Source organism: Tetrao urogallus, assembly GCF_951394365.1.
Source record: "Tetrao urogallus genome assembly, chromosome: 6".
NCBI classification, from domain to species: domain Eukaryota; kingdom Metazoa; phylum Chordata; class Aves; order Galliformes; family Phasianidae; genus Tetrao; species Tetrao urogallus.
The window spans coordinates 17707901-17733228 of NC_136819.1; the positions used below are offsets into that span (position 1 = coordinate 17707901).

At 43.3% G+C, this 25328-nt stretch overlaps 2 protein-coding genes across 2 annotated transcripts; both read right to left on the reverse strand.

Annotated features, from left to right (window-relative positions):
* Positions 1-505: 505 nt before the first annotated feature.
* Positions 506-5884, reverse strand: LTO1 (LTO1 maturation factor of ABCE1; the record flags this gene model as incomplete). The annotated part of the gene is made up of 5 exons (XM_079537122.1): positions 5823-5884; positions 5588-5693; positions 3555-3625; positions 863-980; positions 506-574 (listed from the first exon to the last, which is right to left on the reverse strand). Exons 1-5 carry the CDS (start codon positions 5879-5881, stop codon positions 506-508), a joined length of 423 nt encoding a protein of 140 aa, XP_079393248.1. The 5' UTR covers positions 5882-5884.
* A 3766-nt stretch (positions 5885-9650) lies between these two features.
* Positions 9651-12900, reverse strand: FGF19 (fibroblast growth factor 19; the record flags this gene model as incomplete). Its single annotated transcript, XM_079537261.1, has 3 exons — positions 9651-9983; positions 12457-12560; positions 12666-12900. 3 exons carry the CDS (start codon positions 12898-12900, stop codon positions 9651-9653), a joined length of 672 nt encoding a protein of 223 aa, XP_079393387.1.
* Between the last annotated feature and the right edge of the window lie 12428 nt (positions 12901-25328).

A 25328-nucleotide genomic window follows, 5' to 3' on the forward strand; every position in this document is an offset into this window, starting at 1 on the left:
TTCCTTCATTTGTGTTCTTACTTCATGTGTATTCTACCTTCCCCCACAGAGGTGTTCACTACTGCAAGCTCTGTAGGCAACTGATTCAATCTTCACCTAAAAAAACCTACACATTGTGTAAAATGGATGATCTACATATGTAGATTTTTTTAAAATAATATACATTCTTTAAATAAGAAAGCTTTGCATATGCATATGTTTTCCTTTTAAGGAAAGGCTGGTGAAGAGTGAATCAAATACTTCTATTCAACAGGCTTTCAGTGTTTCTATAATCCTAAATAATGCCATGAGATTTAAAAAAAACAAACAAAAAAAAAAACAAAAAAAAAAAAACCAACCTTGACAAATATAAGAAACCATCAAATGTTTCGTGCTTTTTCTTTACCACTTTAATATTTAGCATCTCTTTGCTACTTGGATTCTGTTTAAAACAAATGAACACTTTTCCAGTTATCTGTTCTTTCATACGCCTTTTTTCATCCACGTTTATCTTCGGCTTTTATATTCAAAATGTAAGTGAAGATCTTTCATTACTGACTCTAAAATCAGATCGAATATTTAGCATTGAACAAACCTAAAAAAGAATAATGAGAGTGTTCTGATGCGTCCATTTTCCAAAAGGAAATTCAACTAAACTACTAATTCCTCCTTTTCTATTTATTTTTCTTGTCCTGCTTGTAATTCACTGTCAAACAGTATTTTCAATTTTCCATTTACTTAATTTTATTCTTTTATTTTGCATTTGCTATCAATCAGGAAATTTTCAAGTCAAAGCATTTTTACTATGACTGCAAAAGGAGATGAAATATTTACAGAAAGCAATACTATATTGTGCTAAAAATAACAACTTAATCCTACAAACCTGTTTAAATTTTCCTCTGATTTTTTCCAGATCATCTTGAAGCTTTTCATAAGTGGGGTCTTCATATGGGAACTTCTGAATCATTCCTATTAATGAATCCAGAGCCCTTATCTTTTTACTGAAAAAAAAAACCACACAAAAAGTAGTAAATAACAATGAGCCTCCCGAAGAAGTCTTTTCCATCTGTCAGTATGAAAACTGTACTTTATGACTCAGAGCATAGAATCCAGCCCTCTGCCCTTATCTCACTCAAATTGCCTCATACATATTTAAGGCATCATCAGAAGCCAAGCTTGGTACTGACAAATGTAAGGCTTTCCTTTTAACTTACTTCCCAAACGCAGACGTCTAGTCAGGAAACACAGAACTACCAATTAGATGTGATAAATGCAATAAGAAAGCTCACCAGAACATGTACTGAGATATGTTCTATTGACATAGCTGAAAGCAAGCTGACATTTTGTTCAAATTAATCAAAACTGGTCAGAAAAAAGCATTAAGTTCTACCAACGGAAAGTAATAATTGATATTCGGAAGCGCATGTATCTGCATATGTATAGAAAACTAGAGAAAAGTAAGAAAAAGAGGGCACCTAGAAGTATAGCAGATGTATTTCTGTTGCAGACAGAAAATAAATTATGCAGAGACCATAAAATATCAGACATGGAAAGAGAAGATGGCTAGCATCACCAAAAAAGTGAACTATCTGTGACACACTAATTCCCTTGCATGTCTAACTGGCTTAGGGAAACAAGCTATGATTAATTACTGATGGTGAATTACAGCTCCCTCAGAAGAGAGCCTCAGTGGTTTAACATGAAGGTCTGTCTTGGATGATGGGATGAGTGTATCTGTAAGAACAAACAGTGCTAACTGGGGATATATTGCTTCCACAGTGAGTGTTCAACTCAAGTCCTCGTGAAGTCTGAATACCACTCATGTATGAAACTTTATTCAGTGCCTTCCTTCAATGCATTCTAATTATTATTCAAGCATGTCAGAAATAATGAAGTTTGTTAACAGCTCAGGAAAACAAATGTGTCCAGTTAAAATTTAAACAAATTAACGGAAATAAAATACTGTGTGAGAATTAAACCATTTATGTAATAACAGTCTGCTGAAAACTAAAATGTAAGCTGTTCAGGTTTTAATGTACTAATGAACTTCATCTATCACTTTACTGTTAAAGCATCCTTTGGAAACTATCGTTTAATTTTCAGACAATGAACTGGGGCCCAAGTTTTTATTCAAGTGAATCTATTTAGGAGTTTCTAACTGCCATGAAGCACATGGATACTTGTATGGGAACTGCTGAGTCACGGCCTGAACCTCTGATTAATCACCTGAGGCGAGCCATGAGTCAGCCAGAGGAGCACAGGTGGAGGCAATTCACCTGTGCTGCCGGAAGGGGTGGAGCCTGGCTCCACCCCTCCTAGACCTATTTAAGAGCTGGCTACCAGAGGGGAAGGATCTCTTCTGGAGATCACCTCTCTTGGTGTCTTCTGGTGAACTCAGCCGAAGGGTAAGCTCTTCCGCTTATTCTCTTTGTGATCGTTGTTTACTTTGCCTAACTCTCTTGATTATATTGTGATTATAACATCTTGATATCTATTGATTATACAATTATATTGTGATTATAACATCTTGATTATACAATACTGCACTTCACAGAAGAAAATGTTACTGAAACAATAATGCCACCAGTTCTATCAGCTCCTAGAGGACTTCAGACAGTCCAACATATTCTGGCTTTTTTTGTTTTTTTTTGTTTTTTTTTCCCAAGGAGCACACTCTGAATCTTAAGAAAGCTGTCTAACCAAACATAAAGCACACAGGTGATAGGTAGTGATGAGAAAAGATGGATTATAACAATACTTTCAGGTACCTAAATAACAACAAAAACGCAGTGCAGGAAATCTATACGCTTGATTCTGTGCAGTCTAAGTACTATCATAACAAAGAAACTATTTTTAAGTGAAAATATTGTGTAGCTTTTAACATCTCACCCCTGTAAAACTCACAGCTTTTAAGTAATTAAAGAAGCTCTGAGATGGGTTTGCGAACCTGAGTCTGTGGTGCAAGAGCAGTAAGAGTTGCTAGGATTTTGTATGCACGCATTATTCTCCATACTGAGAATAGAATGCAAGTTGGGGGGGAGGGGAAGCAGGTTTTAAGGGATGGCTGGAAGTTATTCAGTCTGCCTTCTGCCTAAAGCATGGCTAACCTTAAAGCCCATTGAGGTTCTTCAGGACCACCTCCAACCAAATTGTGGAAAACCATAAGGACAGGGCTTTTGTCCTCAGCTGGGACAACCTGTCCCAGTACTTAAGAGGTCATGGTGGAAAGAACCTTCTCTTTATGCCCAATTAGTACATCAATTGTTTCAACTTGTGAAAAGTGTCTGTTATTCTTCCACTGTGTGCTGCTGCAAGGAATGCATCTCTAGAATTTCCCTTTGTGCAATGCAAGTAGGCATCTCCATCCTCTCTTTTTCAGGCTGACGAAACCAAGTTCCCTTATCCTCTTTTTAGCATCACACGGTCCAGACTGCAATGCCATCCCAGACACCATCTATCTGCTCACCCTTCTGTTTTTCAGATTCCTCTTTTTTAAACTGAAGAGTAGGCAAAACTGGACACCATAACTTGAAAAAACTATTAAAGGGATATGACTTACACTTTTAAAACCCTACCTGTTCTTTTCATCTGTACATTCTGGGAGCAGACGCTGCCAGGTCAGTGCAAATCCAAGGTAGCTGCCAATCTGTGAATTTTTAAGAATGTCATGGAGGGAAAAAAAAACCAACACATATTTAATATTTATGTGGTCAAAGAGAAGTAAAGCTTTATATTCTTATTCCTAAGGAAACAAGCCATTGGATATACAAATATATTTTCACATTGAAAGGCTTAGAAAATGGTATGTGTGCTTTGAACCACAAAATTTATGAAACTGATAAGTTATTGCCAAATTCCACTTCAATCTGTGCATGCACTTGCCACTTAAATTTACAAGACACAATTGGACTTGGAAGTTCCTTCAGCCTGCAAACTTCATCAGAGTACAGTGGGAACATCTGCGAGCTCTAGTCTTCTGGGAGTTATGTTTGTTAAAATACATGTGGTTAGGAGCTGACATCTCCAGAAATGCTCAAACTTAAAAAAAAGTGAGGCAATTTCATCTGCATGCACCAAAGCTGTTTGGAGACCTCAGGTAAGTGGAGACACCAACAGGTTCACTTCATGTAGCACCAAGTTGCTGTGGTCTGGGGATGCTGGCCTATGGATGCTTTGCAGCAGTCTGCTCTGCATAATTAGTGATGCATTACCACATGGGTGCAGTACCAATCTTCCACTTGAGCCCAAGCACACACTGTATCTAATATTACCTCAGGGACATGCTGGAAAACAGGCATATTTTAACTGTAATCTTGTTTTAATTCTTAAGCAAGCAAGCCATTGTCAGATCAGTATTATTCTCCTTAAGACAGACAATAGGCTGACAGTTCAAAGATAACCTATGTCATTCTTTCACTTACTTAGTATGACAGTGAGACTGTAAACAGATAATCTTCTGGAACCTCCCAGTATCAGTAGATTAGAGCACTTCTCTTGCAGTCTATATAGGACTATGCTGCATAAAAGTAGTCAGTTTTAGAAGCTGTTTAACTGTCATCTTGGAACCAAACAGCTGTAATGTTGGTAGGAAAATAAGCACTGGTCATCTTCGTATCACAGTCAAGTGACAAAGTTTTACAATAACTATCCTTTGAGAGTTTGCATTAACTGCTTTTGTTTCATAATGGATTAATACCACTGCTGTTGTTCTTTTAGTAGCAATCTTTGAGCCACAAATTCTGCCTGTATTAGAAATAGGAAAGAGGGTGATAGAGACAACCAGTACTGTCTGGTTGGGACATAACTTGGGTAAGAACCAACATTCCCTGTTTCTCCCCTACGCTGAGCCACAGAAGATGGTCCAGAGAGCCTTCAGATACAACCTTAGGTTATAAAAGTAAACTTGTACTCCATCACCAACATGTTCCAAGCAAACTTGTTTGTCTCTTGTCCTCTCCTTCAGGGAAATAAAATACAGAACTCTATTTGCAACTGCAGCAGAAATGCTAAGTCATGGCTTGAAGCAGTGATTGAGCACCTGGTGGGAAGGCAGGGCCAATCTAGGGGAGCACAGGTGTATGTAGTGCAGCTGAAATGACAAGAAGGGTTGGAATCAGGATCCACCCCTTCCCAGACCTCATTTAAGGGTTGGTGGTGGAGGTGAGGGTATCTTGCTAAAGATCCCTGTCTACTTGAGGTAAGCAGATTTCCTTTGTTTTTGTGCCCATGGCAGCTGCATTTGAGCACGTCCTTACTTGTTGCAGCCTGGGACTTCGCTTTCCTGCTATCACTGGTGTGTTTTCCATCACATTATAGAGTTACAGCAACCACCTCAGAAAACACAACTAAAACTGTGCAATGCTGGTGAAGCTTATGACAGCACGCTCAGTTTTAATCTCTGTATTCTACAGAGTAACTCCGCTGTAGTTTTCTGTGTGCTGTCAGCAGCAGCTTCAGACTGCCTGGAACGCTCCTAGAATGAAGCCTGCAGGGCTCACGCTACCTACACACTGGATTTTGCTCGATGTATTCCTGTGCTAGAACCATTCCGTAAAGGAAAAAAACAAAAACCCACAACGAACTGCAATTCCTGAGCACGTCTCCTTACCTCAGCACCGATCTTGGCGCCATGCAGGCCGCCGCACCTCCGCCCCTCAGCAGCCCCCGCCTGGCTGCCCTCGGCGTACCCCTCCTGGTAGCCCTCCCCGTGAAACCTGCAAGGAGAGACGCACGGCTACACGCCTTCCTTTCTGTTTCGCGCCGCCATCGCGGCCGGGTTCGGCGCTCCCTCCCTCTCTGCCGCCGGGAGGGCCGCTAGCCATTGCCCCCCGAAGGCTCCCGACCTGTCATCGGCCATCACGATCTCATCAAACATGTCCGAACCCTGCGACGGGGCCGCCATCGCGCCGCCACACCAGGGGCCGGCGCAGCGCTCAGCACGCCGGGAGACGACGGCGAGCCGGAGGGGCCGCCTCGCGGTGCCCCAGTGCGCAGGCGCGTAGCCTCCCGCCTCGCAGCACCTGAGCGCTCGCGCGTGGCGGGCGGCGCTGCGCCCCGCCGGCCTTGCAGGCAATAGGGGGCGCCAAAGCGCCGTCGGTGCCGGGCTCTGCGGAGCCGGGGCGGGGAGGTCCGGGAGGGGCTGCGTTGTGCAGGGTGTGCGTTCACGTGCTGGTGCGTGGGCTCGCGTCTGCTGTCCTGCTCCACTGTCATAAACGCGTTGTGTTCAGTAACCATCTGGTGCAAGTGGAAATAAAGGTGTTTCTGAAGCTACGAGCTACCACTTTCGTCTTGTTTTGGAAGTTAATGACAAACAAGTGCTTTGATCTCAGTAGGCAGGGGGCTCGATTCATTATGCTGCATATGCAGTAGTATTCTAGCAGGAAAGCTGACAAACTGCCCTCATGGGTCCTCAACAGTCCTGTCACAAATTCACCCCTACTTCAGCATCCAAATGACGCCTGCTCCCCACAGCCGTTCGCATCCCAGGGAAACACAGCTTTACTTCATCGTGTCAGCTGGCACCCTCTCGTTTGTGAGGAAGGGAAGTGCATTTATTTAGCTTGCCACGTCTCTGCTCCTGTACAAAGCACAACTGTCCCAGGTTCTCCACAAACAGTTTCAGTACTTGGAATAGAGATAGCACTGATCCTCAGAGCCTGAATAAAGGTTTTACAGCCCTTCACACCTCCCCAGAGTGGAAATGGAGATGCTCAGTATCTCCTTTTTGTAGCTTTCTCACTACTTGCATTTACACATCATAGCTTCTAACGCGGACTTCACAAGGAGGCATTTGACACCTTACCTTTTAAAACCTTTTAGGGCTGTAAAATGTGCCGCTGCAAATGGAAGGGCGGCAACTGCCCTGCTGTCCTTGGGTTGCAGTGGTCAGCCAGGACCTTTTCACAGCAGTGCTGGTGTTTGCATTCCCACTAAGCTGAGGACAATGGTGTTCCAAGGTTTTCCTGCGCAAGTCAGGTGTTCGTTGGCAGGGAAAGCATTTTTACAGTAATCATTCTGCCTCAAGCTGGGATCCTGTCACATTTCATAAGCAAAATGGCTAGGCCTGGTCAGAGCTCAGATGGGAAACCTCCAAGGAAAACTGAAGTGCTCCAGGAAGTGGTGTGCGTAATTTAGCCCCCGGTCTTCTTCTCTCTGCCTGAATAAATATTGAGCCAACCTCTGACCATGCTGTTACAGTAACAATCACCGTGCTGCTCATGGAAGATGCAAACCCAAAGGTGTCAGCAAATAGGATGCTATTCCCCAATGGTAGGATGCTCGACTTTGTTTTCTTGACCAGTATTTGTGACAGCAATGTTAAATCTACTTTAAAATCTCTCACTGGTTAATGTGAAGAGTGTGCACTCTGAATTTTATCATTTGCTGTGTTTCCATTGAAAACTGTGAGGTTGGTTGTTTTTGTTTTTTTTTTTTTGGTGGAAAAGTGAGGTTTTGAACAAATTTTAGAAGTTCATTTTGTGTTCTGGGTTTTGATTTATATAAAGGAGTCTCAAAAGATGCATCTAATGTTCAAAAGATATATAGTCTGATCAAAAGCAGAAATGAAAAGCTGAAAAACAGGACACCCCAAACCCAAAAACTTTTCAAATAACACAACTTGAAAATCATCATGCATCTCCCAGTGCATGAAGAGTAGGAAGCCTCTGCATTTGTGGCAGTGACTCAACATGAAGGAGAACGTGAAACACCATGGGAGGTGTTTTGCAGCCAAGAACTCTGCAATTCTTGTGAGTCACCCTATAGTATTCCTAGAGTGAAATGCTCAGTCTTTCCTTTTCTGCCAGAAATTAACATCTTTTTCAAGTCTAACAGCCATTTTCCCCCCTAGGAGCATTTTTTAGTTGGGTGCCATTTTTAAAAAGGGAGCAACCTTCTACTTAACGTGGTTTTGCATTTTGCAGGTGGCTCACACGTGGTGCTGAACCTTTCCATAACAAAGCTACCTCTCTCAGTCTTGCAGTTTCACGTGGGGCTCCTCAGGAGCAGGCAGCAGGTGGACAAAAGGTCCACCATTGGCACTCACTGCCTGGCTTTGGGAAACTCACTCTGTCTCTGTGTTGCACCTTGACAGTGTCATCTCCACATGGCTGCAGTGGAACCAGACTGCACAGTTTGATAAAGCTCCTTGATGTGTTTGGGCTGAAGAAGTCAGAAAAGAGTCAGCTAGATTTCTGTACCGAAGATGATTTTTTATTGCAAATATACATATTACACTACCAATAATGAACAGAAATTTAAAAAGCTATTGTTTCCTAGAATTTAATGATTACAAAACTTCACAAAATTTGTTACAACCAAAAAACCCACCTTCAAGAGTATATAAATAGAATTTTGAGCATAAATAACAGTAACAAAATAAACAGAGGTATGTATTTAATAAATTAATTATAAATATTGCATTGGCAATGAAGTGCTAGGTCAGAAGAACACCAGTGTTTCCAGTAGATCTTTTTGTATAGAAATCTATTATAAGCGAGCCTTTGGAAATGAGTGGAATCTCTGAACCCTGACATGTGTCTTCTTTTGGTTTCTCTTTGGTTATTCCTTTGTTAAATTGTCACAAGGGGAGAACAGAACTGAAGACATCAGACATATGCTTTCTGGCCCTGAGATTCACACGATCCCTTCCTGCAAGAAGCACAGCATGGCCAGCTCAGTTCTGCAGTGTTTAAGTCACTAAATTGTATCTCCACAGTTTCAACTGATGCAGAATCAAGCCTGGATGGACTTAAAGGAATTGCTGATGGTTACAGGCAAAACATAGAAATGTTCTTTGTAACTGATGTGACCTACACATCATCCATTTTCAGACTTCCTCTCTATTTGCTAACAACATACATGAGTATACACAGCAGAACCTATACCTGGACACTACTTTGAACTGCTCATTCCTACCAGATGAACACAGATGCTAGTTCTGTATACACTCGTACCCGTGTGCTGAATTCCCATTAACATTAACGACAAGTCTTTATGCTGGATGATGCAGATCCCCCAGTGAACATAAATTAACCTATAAAATACACCAAAAATCCAGTTTTCCAACGTATCCTTTAGCAATAGGGGAAGGAAGAAATATTTTCCTTTCTTCCCTTCTTTCCTAAGGGAAGAAAAAGCACAATATATAAGCAGAATTGTTTTTCAGTGGTATGCTTTCAACAGAAAGCTTTCCCAGAAGGTTGTCAGCAGCTTTTCAAGAAACAGCACTAACTTTAGTTCACATAACCACACTTGCTCAGTCTTCCTTAACTGTGTTTTGTTCCAAATGTTTGTCTACAAGGCTGTGAACTTCCCTGTGAATGGCAAGATTTCCTGTATATATATATGAGCTGAAACAACAGGTGAACATATGTGGTAATGAATTTGATGTATGAAAACTATGTATTTTATCATCACCACAGTAATGGAAGAACTCTGATGAATTTGTTAAGCTGTTCTTATTTAATTTTTCTTTTCCAAGAATACTATGGAGAGGCAATGCTTTTGAACATGGCATCTGGGCACTTAGCTCTTATAGGTACAACACATTGTACGGGAAAGGCTGTCTGCATACTGAGACATGAAAAAAAGGTTTGAGACATCACTACACAAGAAGCTAAAAACCTGCAACATTCTGTGGTATTTCTTTAAAACCGAGTGTGCAGTCAGAATCATTTCTGAAAGCTGGGGCTCTTCACTGGAGACAGTTTGGAAGTGATCCCAAAGGGATCCATGCTGTCCGTTTCAAGAGGTGATGAGTAGACCTCTGGCTCAAAAGCCTGGCTGTAATCACCATATTCACCAAAGTCTGTCACCTCCACTGGCACAGTGTTGATCATGGGTAAGAAGTGAGACAGTGGGAGAAAATCTTTTCCTTTGAATTGTTGTCTTTGTTTGGCACTGCTCAAAGACACTGATATTCCGTATTTCTTTGATTTATACACGTTATAGCCATCTGGACGAATCTCCTCTTCAAAGGAACAGTCCTCAATGGAATAGCTGAGCTGAACAGAAAGGAGTAAAACTAGTTACAAACACACCCACCAGATTCACTCCATTCAGTTAAGATCTTGTGAAAAAGAACGTATTTGCTTAGGTATGAATTTGTAAAAGTACATTTGTGACATACTGCAGACATTCTTCTGTTAGGATCTAGGATCACCATTCAGACCTTCCCACACGCACTGCATTTGACACAGTGCTGGTGTTGCTTCAGGCTCAGTCACTGTAGGTGACTGAACTCCTGGTCAGCAAAAGGCAATTGCTGATGATGCCTCAGTCTTTAGTGATAAGTGAATTAATATAGACTGTATTTGCTACTTTTCATTCTTTTCTCATGTGCCATCGAGAATATGGAGTACAATTAAGTACATGCATCTGAGTATCGTTTAAAAGCTCTCGTTAAACTGATCAGGTAATAAAAAAAAAGGACATTTTTTTCCAAAATAAATTATGTAGTATTTTTCCTTCCACACACAATATATATCTCAGAAAGATACCAATCTGTGATGCACAATTATGGCTGAATTGTCAGCTGTCCTTATTGCTATGAGCAGTCAGCCTCTCTTTGGAGGATGATGATATCAGCAAGCTTCTTGAGCAAGTGCACTCTACAAACCACATTGGTTGTTGATGGCACCCCTGTGCCTCCACTAGATTGCTCCCTGCTCACTTCAGTGGGATTGTCTCTAGAGTAGTTTTTAATACATTTCAAATGCACTTTAAGTATTTCCAGATCAATTTTTTTCCACAGGAGAAATTTACAGTACGTCAGTATATGGAGCAGTTAAAGATTTCTGGTAAACTACAGAAATTCTCAGGGCAGTCTGTGCAGCACACTGCCTGCTCAGAATCAACCTTAGCCATTCCTGCATCCCATGTTAAGAAGGAACTCATTACAGGAGGGCTGAATTTGGGCCCCAGACATTGCACCTGCCCTTTCCTTCTTCCACTGCTGATCTCTGGGCTATGGCGCATGTTCTGCCTGGGCCGATAGTGGAGAGATGACAGTGAGTGTCAAGGATGAGCTGGCTTCTTGCCCTCAGCCTAACACAGGCTCAGCCCATGTTTGTTGGGCATCGTAAGAGTACAGATGGCATATGCCAAAAGCTATTTCTTTCTTCTTTCCAAGTACACCCCTAGAGAAGGGTAGCTACAGGAAAGGGGGCTGTGTCCCAAAAGAGAAGACTTATCTCCATGTGTCAGCTTCTACTCCCTTCACTTTTGTGAATACTGCTACCAAAGTCGACAAAACTATTTTCTAGAATCAGGCAAATAGAACTGGTCCATGACATAAAGGTATAATGGCATGGCCACATGCTATTGTGTTTTCAGAAGAAAAGCTAACAACCTGTGAAGAATATTATACACCAACACACCCACTCAAGGGATACTCATTAGCTTACAGAATTATGTTATAAGAAAGCTGCTTTAAAATGCCTTAACTACAGCAGCTCCAATAGGAGCAGGATCTGGACTTGTTTTGTTTTCATTGATCATTTTGCTTTGGATATACATTAAAACTTAAAGCTAATAATTGACCCACCACACCGTTACAGCCTATGCACATTATCACTGCATGAATTGTCTGATTCTAGCCCAGAAAAGCAAGGAAATTGAGAAACAAAGACTCAATCCTATGCTGTATGCTCAGTCAATAACCTACCTACTCCCATCTTAGTCTGACTGAACATACCGGGAGTTTTGACAGTGGGCCAAGTCCTTGCCCTACTGCAAGCAGCACAAAGTTTGCCGCAGCTATCAAAGCAGAATGCAGCCGTGCCTTTACTACAGCACAATAAAAAGCCGTCACCCTACGCAACCCAGGCTCCTGCAGAGCGCTTAGACAAAGCCTTACTCTGAACCTTCAAATTCTGGAGCTGGCAGTTTATGTCTGGGTTTACAAAGCCAAGTTTACATAGCTGATAATGCCTACAGGATATGCTGACATCGCTGGGTGAAAAGCGCGAGCCAGCTGGGCAGCGCCAGTGGGTCACTGAGCTCCACAGCCGGCTACAGGTGTGCTGATTCTCAGGTTGGAGCGGGACTGGAGCAGGGTGGAACCATCCTGAAGCCCCTTCTGTTTGGTACTACCTAAGAGATGGCACCCCTGTGTCTCTCGGGCTTGCTTGAGTGGCACATCTCCTTTCCAAAGAAAGCGATTCTTATTTTCACTTTATTTTTTCCCCTAGAGTATCTGAGCTGAACAGCGAGAAATCATTCAGCTCTAATGCCCTAACTTCATCGGTTTCTGGGGCAGCCAGCAAACGAGAAGACTTCCTAAACAAACGCACTTCTGGACGATACTGCATTTTCCACATGAAATAGGCACTGCGCATTCGGGACAATGTCCCCTTGCTGCTGCCCTCTCACAATCCCCGCAGCCTCCCGGGTAGAGGGGACGCCCCAAAGCCCCGTTAACTCCAACCCCCTCTCCACTTCCCCCCCCCCCGCTGCAATTCTCGACCGGGGGCTCACCTGCCCGTGCAGCCGCCCCGCCTCATCCATGCAGAGGTAGCGGGAGCTCCGCACGCCCTTGATGGCCACGGTGCGCACCGCCACAGCGCGGATCTCCAACAGACCTGCGGGGAGAGGGAACGAGCCGTCAGCTCCGCGCCGCCGCCCACCCGCCCGCCCGTTCCATTCCCTCGCCCGTCCCGTCCGTTCCCTCAGATCCCGGCGCTTACTCTGCGGGCTCTGGCTACCGACAGCGTCCACCCGGCCGTCGCCGCCGATGCGCAAGAAGCAGCTGAAGAGCCCGTGCTTGCTGGCGGTGTAGAGGTGCCGCAGCCGGATGGGTTCCCCCCAGCCGTAGTTGACGTGCGGGCCCGCGTCGGGCAGCGCCAGGGACCTGGCGGCAGCGGCGGCGGCGATCCCCAGCAGCGCCAGGGCAGCGCTGGGGGCGGCGGGGCGAGGCCCCATCCGCGGCGACCTCAGACTCGGACTCGGCTCGGGCTCGGCTCGGGCGGCGGCGTTGCCGCGGGCGGTGCGGGGCGGTGCGGTACGGGGTTGGGCGCTCTGTGCGGCCGGCGGTGTCGCGGGAAGGATGTAGCACGGGCCAAGCCGGCCCCCCGGCTTTTTATAGGCCTCCGTTATCAGCCCGATCGATTCGGCCGCATCCAGCTCCAATATAGAGCCCGTTTCATAGCGGGAATTGGTCGGGTCGGTCACTCCCCCCGAAAATATTGATCAGATGACATCATGTCGCAGGGGACATCCTGGAGGAGTCGCTCCCTCCCCACCGCATCTCCGAGCTTTCCCCTCGAGGCTCATCCGCGCCGGGCCCCCGCGAACCGAGCTGCACGAGACGGAACGGGACGTGACGGGATGGGGCGGGTAGGGTCGGGTCCCGCAGCCCCGAGGAGAGCTCTGAGCACGGGGAATGAGCCCAGGGGTGCGTGACCCAAAAAGCACCAGCGGTCACGCAGAGGTGAGGGAGCAGCTCAGCCGCTCGGGGGACACATCACTCCTCCGCGCTAGCGCTTGTCCATCCTGTGTTCCCATTTCAGAACTAAGCTAGCGGGGATGCTCGTGTAACCCGGCCGGAGAAAAGGGCCGTATGCAGGGCAAGCTCCGCCACGCTTCACGCTTCAGCTCGGCGGCTCCGAGGCTCCGCGGCCGCCATCCGGCTCTGTTCCGGCAGGGACGTGAGCACGGGGTGAGAGCGGCCACTGCCCGGCACCGGAGCGACGGCACGGCCCGGCACGCGCTGGCTCGGCAGATCTTGACATGTCCCGGCACGGCATGGCACGGCGCCTCGGGACGGACCGGCGCCGCTCCCGGGCTGTGTTGCCGCCCGGCCATCCCGAGCCGTGCCGCTAGATGGAGCCGGGTGCCTTGGTGCGGGCTGACCGCTGCGTCGGGGAGCTCCTGCTCGGGTCTCTCCGGCCCATCTTCCCATTCGCGCAGAGAAATAGGCAAAAAAAGTGCGTGTAGCGAAACCTGGCAGAGACCCGACATAGGCATCGAGTGGGTTTGTGTGTGCTGACGGTTTTTACCATGCTGGTGTTCACCCAGAGAATGTGTCAGGCAATGGGAGAGCTGTGCACACCCGTGTTTGTCTTTTTCAGGGCACTTCAGAGGATTTCTGCTGATTTTCCTGTTGTCCATCCAAACTGAGCATTACAGGAATTTTCTCATATCCCAAGAGAGAAAATAAACATCAATGGGATTTCAAAATAAAAAGAAAATTCTTCTTCCATAGGACACATGAAGTATTAATTAAGCAGAACATAGCCCCATAGCCCTGGCAGAATTTCTGAAGCAAGCAAACAAAGAAACAAATCTTCCTGAATTTCATTGCCTCTTTACTTCTGCCTTTCTGTCTGTACATTTGCGTCTCCATTCTGTGAGCACTCCTGCAAACATCTTTTCTTTCTGAGCAACCCAGATAAGGCCATGTGAAAATACAGAGCTTTGTGGGATGATGGCGCACTCTTGTATGGATGCACTTCTACACACCCTAACCGTGTGCACCCTGTGGCACTGAGGTTTGTCACACTAATTAATCAGTATCTAGATGATCATGGTCTTGCAACACCTGCTCCTGCAACAGGAGTTTTGAGTCATCCCGAAGAAGCCCAGTTTTCTCACATGGCTGATGACTCATTAATGAAAATGAGGGCCACCTCACTTCCAGGTTCTTCCTGCTGCACCACCTAAGTCGTGGGTTGACTTGAGAAATTCTGTCCTTGCAAACATCTCACATGCTCACGATATCATAGCACCAGTAAATAATACAAAGGTGTCTAAGACCTTGTTTTTTTCCCTCTGCATAATTCTGTGCTGTTGCGACGTGGCTGCTCCAAGGCAGCTCACTGCTTGCAGCCATGGGCCCCACAGCAGTTGTGCATGTAACTCACCCTGGCTGTTGAGCATTCTTCAAGGCACTGAGTACCCAACGCACACACAGCTTGGGCTGAGATGAATCCGTGAGGTGCTTTGGTCCATTTGTTGTGCATCTCACTGAACAGAAGCTATTTGATGAGTACCGATGCTGCTATACTATTAATGCTAGATATTGTAGTGTTAATTATATTTGCCATCGTAATATACAGTATTTTCTTCATCCAAAAGTCAACTGCCTTTCAAGCAGAAAGAACCGATGCTTGCAACATATTTATTCATTTTGATAGTATTATTATTCCTTTTTTTTGTGAGGATCAAAAATGGAGGCAGTAAGGGAGATTAAAATTTCACATCAGATCAAATGGCAATGAAACATTTAACTCATTTGTTTTTAGGAAATGCCTTTCTTGATATAACAGTCTTTCCATCTAATCCATTTGTCCAAGTTCCTCTGCAATCTGACTGAGGTGAATGCCTCCATGCGCTTATCTGGGCTGGGTAGCACCAACCTATCTGCAAACAGCTGTTTGAGAGATACGGGCTAAATAATCTCTGGAAGTGCTTATTTCTTTATTGGCATTGGAAAAAAACCCTCAGTGATTAGCCCAGATTTAGTATTTTATTCTTAGCTACAGCTAGTGAATCTCACTTTTCAATGTATACTGCTGTAATGTGACTTTCATATCAGTTCCCATATAAATCACTGAATGTTATCATTTATTGGCATCTTTTTACCAAAGTTCAGTAGAAGGACACATCTTTGCAAGTTGCTGAAGGTGTATTTGCAGAGATATAACATGACAAATCATACCATCACTTCCAGTGCTGGGCCTGCTCCTTGAGGCAGCAGCAATGGAACCTGCTGGTTTGGGACTTTTGCTTTTCTGGGGATAAGAAAAAATAAAGGAGGAAAGTCTTGTAGAATAAAAATACCTCCTGACTAAATATTACTCAACTGCAAAAGCATTTTCACCTGTTGTAATTAATCATTTATTTCCACTGCACTTTTCAATGGGCCTATGTAATTTCCGCAGAACAAAACCTTCAGCTTTTGTGATTCTAAAGCTGAACCAAATAAGTTTGGAAGATCGTGACTGCTATGTTTTAAAAGTCAAACATCCAGCGATCCTGGAGCATGCCAAGAATATAAGAGTGTTTGTGCCTTAGTAGGCAGTAACATCATTGTGACCAAGTGAGATAAATTGAAGCAAGGTTGGTACATGATGGTCAGAAATAGGGCATGAAGCTGCTCTTGAGATAATCACCTCACCACAACATTCATTCAGGCAGATGTAGAGAGTGGTCATGTCCCCTCTGAGCCTTCTTAAGGCTGAACAAGCCCAGCTCCCTCAGCTGCTGCCTTGTTCTCCAGACTCTTTAGTTTTGTTGCCTTCTCTGGATATGCTCAGATATGGATAGGTCTATGTAGAATGGAAAATGGGAATTTTAAAGTGTTTTGCTGCCTTTGAGGTATCTTTGGGATCTCCATAGATTTAGGAAGAGACAGCACATGAATGTGATTTGGTATTACTTCTCTGAAGTCAGAAGTAGAAGAACTGGAGTGGCTGAGAGATCTCCAGAGGGAGCTGGAGATTTCCAATCTCATTCCTTTTCTTCTGAGCTCTGCTGCAGTCCCTATGTGCCACCCCACAGTGGCAGCAAGCAGACAGCCCTCACTTGCCCCAGTGCAGAGGGCAGGCATCATAGCCAGATGCTTCTCCCTGCCTCTGGTTGGGATCACAGGAGTGGACACAGCACACTGTGATGTGCAGGCTTTGAGCACAGGGCTGTTCTATAAAGAGCCTTGTAAGTGCAGCACAAGTTAAAAACCTGCCTAAGAAGGAGAGGTTACTCCACCATGTGTCAAGGGCCTTTCTGCTTCCCAGCTGTTTCTGCAACCCAAGAGGCAGAAAGATGACAGTATTTCCCCATGGACTGTGGATGAGAGCAGGATTAAGATTCCACGGCACCCACTGTGTACACCCACCAGTGGGATGCCTGTCAAGAGAGGGTTCTCCCCATACCGTGGGTGTAGCAGCCCCTGGTGAGTTAGCAGGATTCAAATGCATTGAATACTGACAGATTTTCAAATAATCAACGTCTGGAGGGTCCCTATTCTAAAGATGCTCTGCTGAAGTGCTCACTGCACAGGAGAGGTTCTTGCTATTGTCATCAGTAGGTACACATGCAATCAGTGCCACATCTGATGGCAGTATGCGACCTATTAGTCAGGAGAACTTGGTTCTTTCTAATGAACACAGCTGGACAATTAATTTCAAATATCTTTCACCATTCTGTCATCGAATGTTTTCTTAACTATTGATATCAGTCAGTGCATTTTTGAGAGCAATACTTAGCTTGGAATTGACCTGAAGCTTCCATGATCAAATGATGTCTTCTGATTAAGTCTACTCTAAAGCTTACCAAAGTCCCATCAGCTTCAAATTCCCAAATTCTTTGGAATTTTGCAACTTATTAGAGCCTAATTGATTTTCTAGGTGTTCTACATCACCTGATTTCCACTAAATCCATGAAAGTTGGAAAAATTGAGGCGCATAAACATCTAATTTAATTGAATTATTTCAATACCCAAGGCAAATATAATCTAGCCTCTTCATGGAGGCTGAGATTCACTGATGGAAGAATAGTAGGTGCTACAAAAAAATAAAAATAAAAAAGGAAACAGATTTGCTTCCAAAGTGTACTACAAGGATACAAAGTGCACATAGTCAGATCTGTGGTCCTGCTCAAATACATGCTAAACTCCACAGAACCAGAATTAATCAAGTGATCTTATTCAGTACTATTCAATGCCATTTGCCATGAAATCAGTCCTAAAGAGCACAGTAGGAAACTGTGATGTGCAAGGGCTTCAGCAGTGAACCCACTATGGGCACAATAACCAAATCTAACTGTGAAGCAATTTTGATGAGTTATACTGGGAATAAATTTGTACCATGTAGGTGCAAATTAACTTCACAGGAGGTGAAAAATAATTGTCTTTGTTAACAAGGACACTGAATCAGAGACTCTTAGTTGGTTGCATTTTGGCAGTAAGTAGTAAGAAAGGGAGGGCATGAAAAAGGTTTGGTTGTGTTTATCTGTTGAGTGAAGCAAGCATTCCTATTCCAGGATGATGATCCCACAAACTGCTCATAGAGCCAGTGGAACAAATCCATGAGCACATGAGGAAATGCAACCAGAAGCTGTATTTCCTCACAGCTGTTGGCAGTTCAGGTTATTTGCTAGACTTGCACTTGTGCTTTCTGAGGGAAGATGTGAGAGATTTGAACTGGTGCAGAGTAAGACAGCTACATTCTCTATTTGCTAAACTAATGTTAAATCACTAATGTTAAATCACTGCTCAGAGCTCTGTAAGACTTCTAAGTTTTCTCTGTTCTAGTTTTCTTGCTGCCTATTACTGCATATTGCATTCTGCTGCTTATCATTCCTAGAAATTGCTAGTCACCATCAGGAATGGATAAGCCAAGAGTTGTAAATGATTAGTGAATGCTGGTGAACGTAGTGTCAAAGTTTCAATTCAGTGCACAGGTGGCAGGTTTGTATAATGCTTATTCACCATCATCATTTTGATTATTATGATATTGCAGGAAGGACTCTTACTGAAATGATAAAGCCCTTCCTGAATAATTTCTGAACAAAAGCAAATTTTTAAAAAAGATATAAGATTTCCTGATGGCACCTTTTATGACTGTTAAGAATATTTTGCACACAGACACATCCTCAGCTTTTGGATAGCAAAGTGATTCAGTTGAATCAGCAGATGCTTTCCTTTCAACTCAGCTCATATTTTGTGCCTAAAAGTAAGGAGAATTATCTTAAGAAGGAGTAATAAAACTCTTGTCAACTCCTTCAAAACCTGCTTACTAGACAGAGTTACTTCCCTTGGATTTTTTTAAAGTGTGATGGTGTCTTTACTCTCTCTTCTTAAGATGCCCAGATTCAATTCTTAATGTAGTTGACATACTCATGTAGAAAGTTTGAAAGTGGAATTGCTCAAGAGGGGAGGGATAAAGACTATTAGTAACTGATGTTCTACTCAGACATCACAGGAAATGATTTCCTGCTGAAATCCCACTGCTGTGGGCTGGCTGCATGTTTTGCCATGGATCTAGAAATTGAGTTTATGGTTAGTAACTTTCTCTGATTTCAGCCTCTTAACCAGTCAGAAGTGCTACCACTAAACATGGCTGAGGGACATTCGTGGTCAAGAACTGAAGGGCAAAGGTTACTGAAGCATCCTGCCAGTGCAGCTAAAGTTGACCTTTATCTGACAAAGCAGAAGTAACACGGGATCTAAAAGAATCCATCCAAAACACTGCATTTGGGTTGATCCTAATCAGCCATAATTTCCTAGTTTAATGGCCAATTAAAAGGCCATTTGAAAGTAAGAGAAACAGAACAAATTATCATGGAAAAAGCCTGGTTGTCTTTAGAAAGTAAGTCAAGTTTACTTAAGTTTTACACATCTGACTAGTGAGAAAACTAGTAGGTAATGGATTTAAGTTCCATAAGTAGTTCAGATTCGTCAAATAACGTGTTATAGTATGAGATAAAATCTGAAGCATTGTTAGAAAGTGAAGCAAAATACTTCAATTAAAATAAGGGATTTATCTCTCTAAACATCACAGCAAATATTGAACAGAATGTGAAATCCACCGCTACCTGTCTGTTGTGTATGTTATTTACCTTGCCCTGATGTAAGTAGTTCCTTAAACATTGCTGGTCAAAGCGGGAGACAAATTGCCACTGGTTCTTTCATGGCTGGAGGTACAAGGAAGACTCTTCCATTATAGGATTTCCTCAGTTCTTGAAGTGAACAAAGCTGAGCAAACATTGAGGATGAAAAAATGATCATGGTGCCTCTTTCATATGAATTTGTCCAAATTTGCTGATTCACAGAAAAGTATGACTTTCATCCCACTCATTACCCAGAGTCGAGATTGGGCCTCCAGTTTATGTATTCTCGAATATGGATGTGTTGATTCAGGCACTCGTTTTACAAAGGGAATTTTAAGAATAGGCCCACCAACTAAGTCAGAACTTAATTTCTTCCAGGCTTCTAGAAGTCCCTCTCATAGCTCTGTGTGGGGCATCAAGGTTTCATTCAACAGCAGAGGCTCCCTGATACTCGTGTATTGCTCTTTATCAGAGGTGTCTAGTAGATAAAGCCTGTAAAACACCAGCTACTGATCTCTGTTACTGTAGGCTCCTTCTGCTGAAGAGCTGCTGCTGCTGGACAATGACTGCCCTTTATGTGTTCTCCTGACTAATAGGTCGCATGCTGCCATCAGCTCGACTTGGATTTGGTCAGGCAGATGTGGCATTGATTGCATAACGCTGTAGAAGGAATTGGCCAATGCTAATGAAATAATGAGCAGCAGAACTCATTATTGGACCTTAAACACTGCTTCCTATTTGTGGGTCCACTGTCAGTAGTGGTATTCCATTCTTAAAATGCAGTAATATCCCAATCTAGTTCTTCTCTAACACACACCAGTAAAGGTGGGAATCCTGTGCATCATCATAGCAATTAGCCATGGCACAAAAACTCACTGATTAATCACTCACCCTGTGCGCTAACTTACATTTCCTTTAGAGTGGCACGTTAACTCTTGATTTCCCAAGTAAGCCAGCAACAGACTTGTCATCTACAACTTTTGCTGACAATTTACACCATTTCTGCCCAAGTTCCTTCTGTACTGTCATTAGGAGATGGTAGGATTTTCTCACTTATCGTATCTATTAGCCACTTTGCACTGAAACAGATCTTACTATTTGGTTAATGCAGTGGTTGCTTGTGGGTAGCTTGTATTTCAGTCTGATATCACAGTACAGTACTGATTAATCAGTTCATGTTCAGAACAGCATTGCTAATATTGTGTTAAGAAGAGGAACTAAGGCCCAGTTCTGCTTTCCATGGGATAAAAAAATAAAGCATTTACTTCAATAGGAACTAAGATTTTTAGTAACAATTAGTAGTATGCAATTAGAGGAGCAATTAACACATATGGTTTTGGCCTTTAAAGTCCTCATAAGAAAGAGGGTTCCTTTTACATCACTTTTTATGTGCACTCACAAGTTAGCAACCATGCAGTGTTTTGCTTCCTAGCATAACAATGCAGAGGCAGTGAGCGGATTTTATCATCTCCCAGTCCATACATTTATTCCTAGAGAGTTTTACTCATATTACATATGTGAACGTGCACCGCTGCTGCTTTTCCAACTTTAGATCAATGAGTCAAGCAGCAAATAGCACCGACTTGGCAGGTCCTCTACATTCATCTGAATGAAATGAAAGGGAGCTCAGTTCTTGGCTCCAGTTTTCTGTCACTCCATTGTCATTCAACAAAACGGACCAAAGAGACAAGCGATCAATCCATAAACTCGCGAAGCCTCGGTCTCCAGCTGTCATCGGCTTTGAGCTCTCTCCACTGATCTTATCTGTTGCAGAGTGATTGAAAGTAATTTGTTTTGGTTGAAAGTAATTTGTTTTGGAGAGTAATTAGATTATCTCTTGGGGGGCTTCCTACCTGGTGACCCAGTGTTTCTCCTTGGCTTGCTGCTCATTAACATCAATTACCATAGAGACACTCTTCAAAGGAAAGCTTGCACTGCCCAGGGTAGGGAACCTATTAAGGAATATGCTTCTCATTCCTGCTAGGAGATAATAAACCTTCTGATGTCAAACAATTATTTGTGGGTCAGACACATACGATCCCGCTGGGGCTTAAGCCTTTCATTTGCCATCCAGTATGAAATGCTTTGCAATTAGGAAATGAGCTAGATCTTTCTATAACAGTGTGTACATCAATGTGAATATAACAGCCACAAGCAAACTCCCATGTATTTATTTGTGACCATTTACTGTTGCTACTAAAGCTGTGTGCTAGGCAGGGTGGACCAGCCCAGGTATTGGTCTGCTCTGGAAAAACACAAGCAGACATCCTCCATCTACTTTCGCTGAGAGGTATTGGAACAGTGAGCAGAATAAGCCCCTGTAGGGGAAAGTGCAAAAAGGAACTTTCAAAAGTTCATGCTTTGACTCTTGGCCTCAGAATGAACTCTTTAACTGAGACAATGAATATAGTTATGTGTATGACACAACACTGATAAGCATCATAATAACACCAGTATCTGTCTTTTTCTTAATCATTAGAGCTTTAAACAAGTCATTGCCCTACTGTGACATTTACTGGTTGTGGTTACATCATTACTACTGTGTGATCCCACAGAAAGGTACAAAATAAACTAGAAACACAATGACCCACCTTGTGAACTATGCCTCTTTTTCAGACACAGCAAATCTGAACAAGAGTTCACCCTAGTCGTGCGTTAATTTACAGATGTTCAGTCAAAAACTTCCCCATGTTCCATCTGATCTTTGTGCTGCTCGGGCAGCAGAGAGGTGACTGAGCAGAAGCAGCCTTTAAAAGCAAGGTCGGGTACGGGGGCCTCCCTGGCCTCCGCAGAGCTCCTGGTGTCATTGAAAGCTGCAGGATGAGCCGGGGCTGACCACAGGGAAGCTGGGGGCGAGTGATGAGAACATTCTCGTTCTGCAGCTGCTCGGGGCTCCCTGCAGCTGTCCTGGTCCAGAGGGAGAGATGTGCTTTGGGAGAGTCAGGCCAGGAGGGAGACACCCGTAGCACTGTCTCCAACATGTACCATGTTAGGTCGTGCTTGCTCTTATATTTTAAATACGTGACACAAATCCTTTAAAATCTGTTTTCTCAAGAGCTGCTAAATGCTGACATCTGAAGTAAATAGCTGTTGATTTTTTCTCACTTGTCTTTTTTTGAGTAATTATGTTATTGTATATGAAAGCGAGTGTTTTATGAATACCAAGAAAGAATAAAGGAGACCTTTGATGAATACAGTGAGCAGCATGTAAATGTGATGAAGGAATGCAGAGGCAAATGAATGACCTTTCTGAAACAGAATTTCGCTACCATTTTTGCCCACATTAAATTTAGTTAATTTGTTTACTTCTTCCCGCTGCGTATGTTACAGCTGAATCCTCAGTGCTTCCTTTTCCTAATAAAATGCACCTTGTCCAAAGTATTTGCAGTGTTCCTCAAATGGGCTTCTGTGGTCCAGCCAATGAACCAACCGTTTGCTTGCATGAAGCAAAACATTTCCTTTTCCCAGAGCTCTCCCAGAATGCTTTGAATGTCAGCATTTCATCAGGGCATGCTTGTGTGAATTTTATGTTATGCTGAGATAGATGCTCATCAGTCAGTTCCTCCAGCCCCTAAAAATTTAAGTTAAATGAAAGCAAAAAACCCACAACCATTATTTTTATTACTCATTATTTATTACAGGTTCCATGACTCTGTGAGAACAGTGGAAAATAAATAACTTGTTGTTTCTTGGTGCTGATCCTCACAGAGAAGGCCATACAGGCTGTTTCCACCTGACAGCTGAAATTAATGAAGTCAAGAGTGTGTGAACGAAACCTCCATGAATTCCTAAACCTGAGCTTTCATATCAAGCTGCCTCCTCTTGGGTGCTGATCTCTGCTTACAAGGTGATCTCTGGCTCATTATTCTAAAGTTTCTGAGGTGTAGGTCAAAAGAATTGTGGAGAGGATTATTATTGGCTTTGTATTTAGTTGGGGGCAAGCTACCAGGGTAGACGTGAAAGCAGGCTGCTAGATAAAAAATAATGTGGATCAAAAGGGAAGAATTTCTTTTTGGGTAACTGGCAGTTTTCACAACCAGAAAACTGCCAACTGTAAAAGCCAGAATAGAGAGCCAAGGCAGGTTACCCATCTCAGAATTACTATGGGCAGATGCTTCTCTTTACAGCTGGCTTGCAGTCCTGTGGGCTTTTTGTTTGTTTGTTTTCCAGGAGTATAGAGGATGAATAAAGTCAGAACTGAAAAAATAAACTTAAACTCTGAAGTGCAAAAGAGCAAGCTAATTCTGAAATGAACTTGTCATCCATAGGACCACAGCACAAGAGACTTCCTCGATCATTCTATTGTTAAATGATGTGACTCACACGGGCCTTGAGCCTCCCATCTACAGAAAACCTGTCCCTTCTCTGTTCTGTGCCACTGTAGTGCAGAGAGGGCAAGATGGATGAGGGAACAAAAGAGGTACCCATTAATATTATTTTGTGTCTGCTGAATTATTCACTTTTACAAGTCTAATTGCCAAATCATTTTCTCAGAACACTACATAGGAAAAACATTGATCATTTGGATTGTGCTCAGGCATAAATGCTTTAGAAGCATACAACTAAGTCAGTTTTAAATCTCAGTGTTACTTACCCATGGTGCAGAAATGCCTGGGTATGAATTATGAGGCCAGTCACACAGGAAAATAGGAAATGACACATATTCTAAAGGGGGAAATTCTGGGTTTTTCTCTTTGATGTGAGTGCCAGTACCAATCCTAGATTCATGTTAGGAAGTGCTGGCTACTGCTTTGTCATGGTTTTGGCTGGGATAATTTTCTTTGTAGAGGCTTGTATGATGCTGTAGTTTGGAGTTCTGATGAAAATAGTGTTGATAGCACAATGATATTTCAGTCATTACAGAGCAGTGCTTATGAAACCAACGACTTTCCTACTTTCCCAGGGTTGTCTAAACATTGGTCTGCTGATAGGAAGTAGTGAGTGAATTCCTTGTTTTGTTTTGCTCATTCATGCAGCTTTAGCTTTACCTCCCAAACTGTATTTATCCCAACATGCAAGTTCTTGCACTTTTACCTTTCCAGTTATCTGCCCCATCCCACCCGGCGAGAGTAAGCAAGAGGCTGTGTGGTGCTGAGCTGCTGCTGGATAAAACCACAACAAGCTTGTATGAGCAACCAGCTGAGCAATTCATTGAAGGTTCATTCATGAAAGTCATTACCTGTTTGTGGGCAATTTACAAATTCACATTTGTCACTGTCATGGCAAATCCAACCATCCCAAGCTAAGAGGTGATTTCTTTAGGCTCCAGAAAGCAAAGTAACCCAATTAAAAAATACCAGATACACTTGTGAAAGGTTTATCAGCTCATGTTTCCCCTTAACCTGAGACCAGCACGCTGGCTGTTTTCCAACACTTGCAGTGCACAGCCACAGATTTCAGCTACTGTACCTCTCAATAGCTTTGCTCAGTCTGCCATTTCCCACTTCATGCTGCTGTATAATCCTATTCAATCACAGTACAAACAATGGGGTCATGAGGGATGCTGGGGACATGAGCAATGCCTCACAGGGGGAAAGAGAAATGATGGGCATCCTCTTTATTTCACTGACACAGAGATCCTGTGCTGGTTGGTTCCCCATACATTAAAGAGATGTTACAGGATAGTGATTACAGGGAACGCTAAGCTGGTTTTGCTTTGAAATATGTAAAGGTGGTGTTCAGGTAATGTTTTTGACTGCTAGCCCTTTTGATGTCTGCAGGCTTTACACTTACACATCTGGAAGCCTGCACACCTAGCTATAAACAGGCATTGCAGCCCTGTTTCACAGCTGGCTTTACAA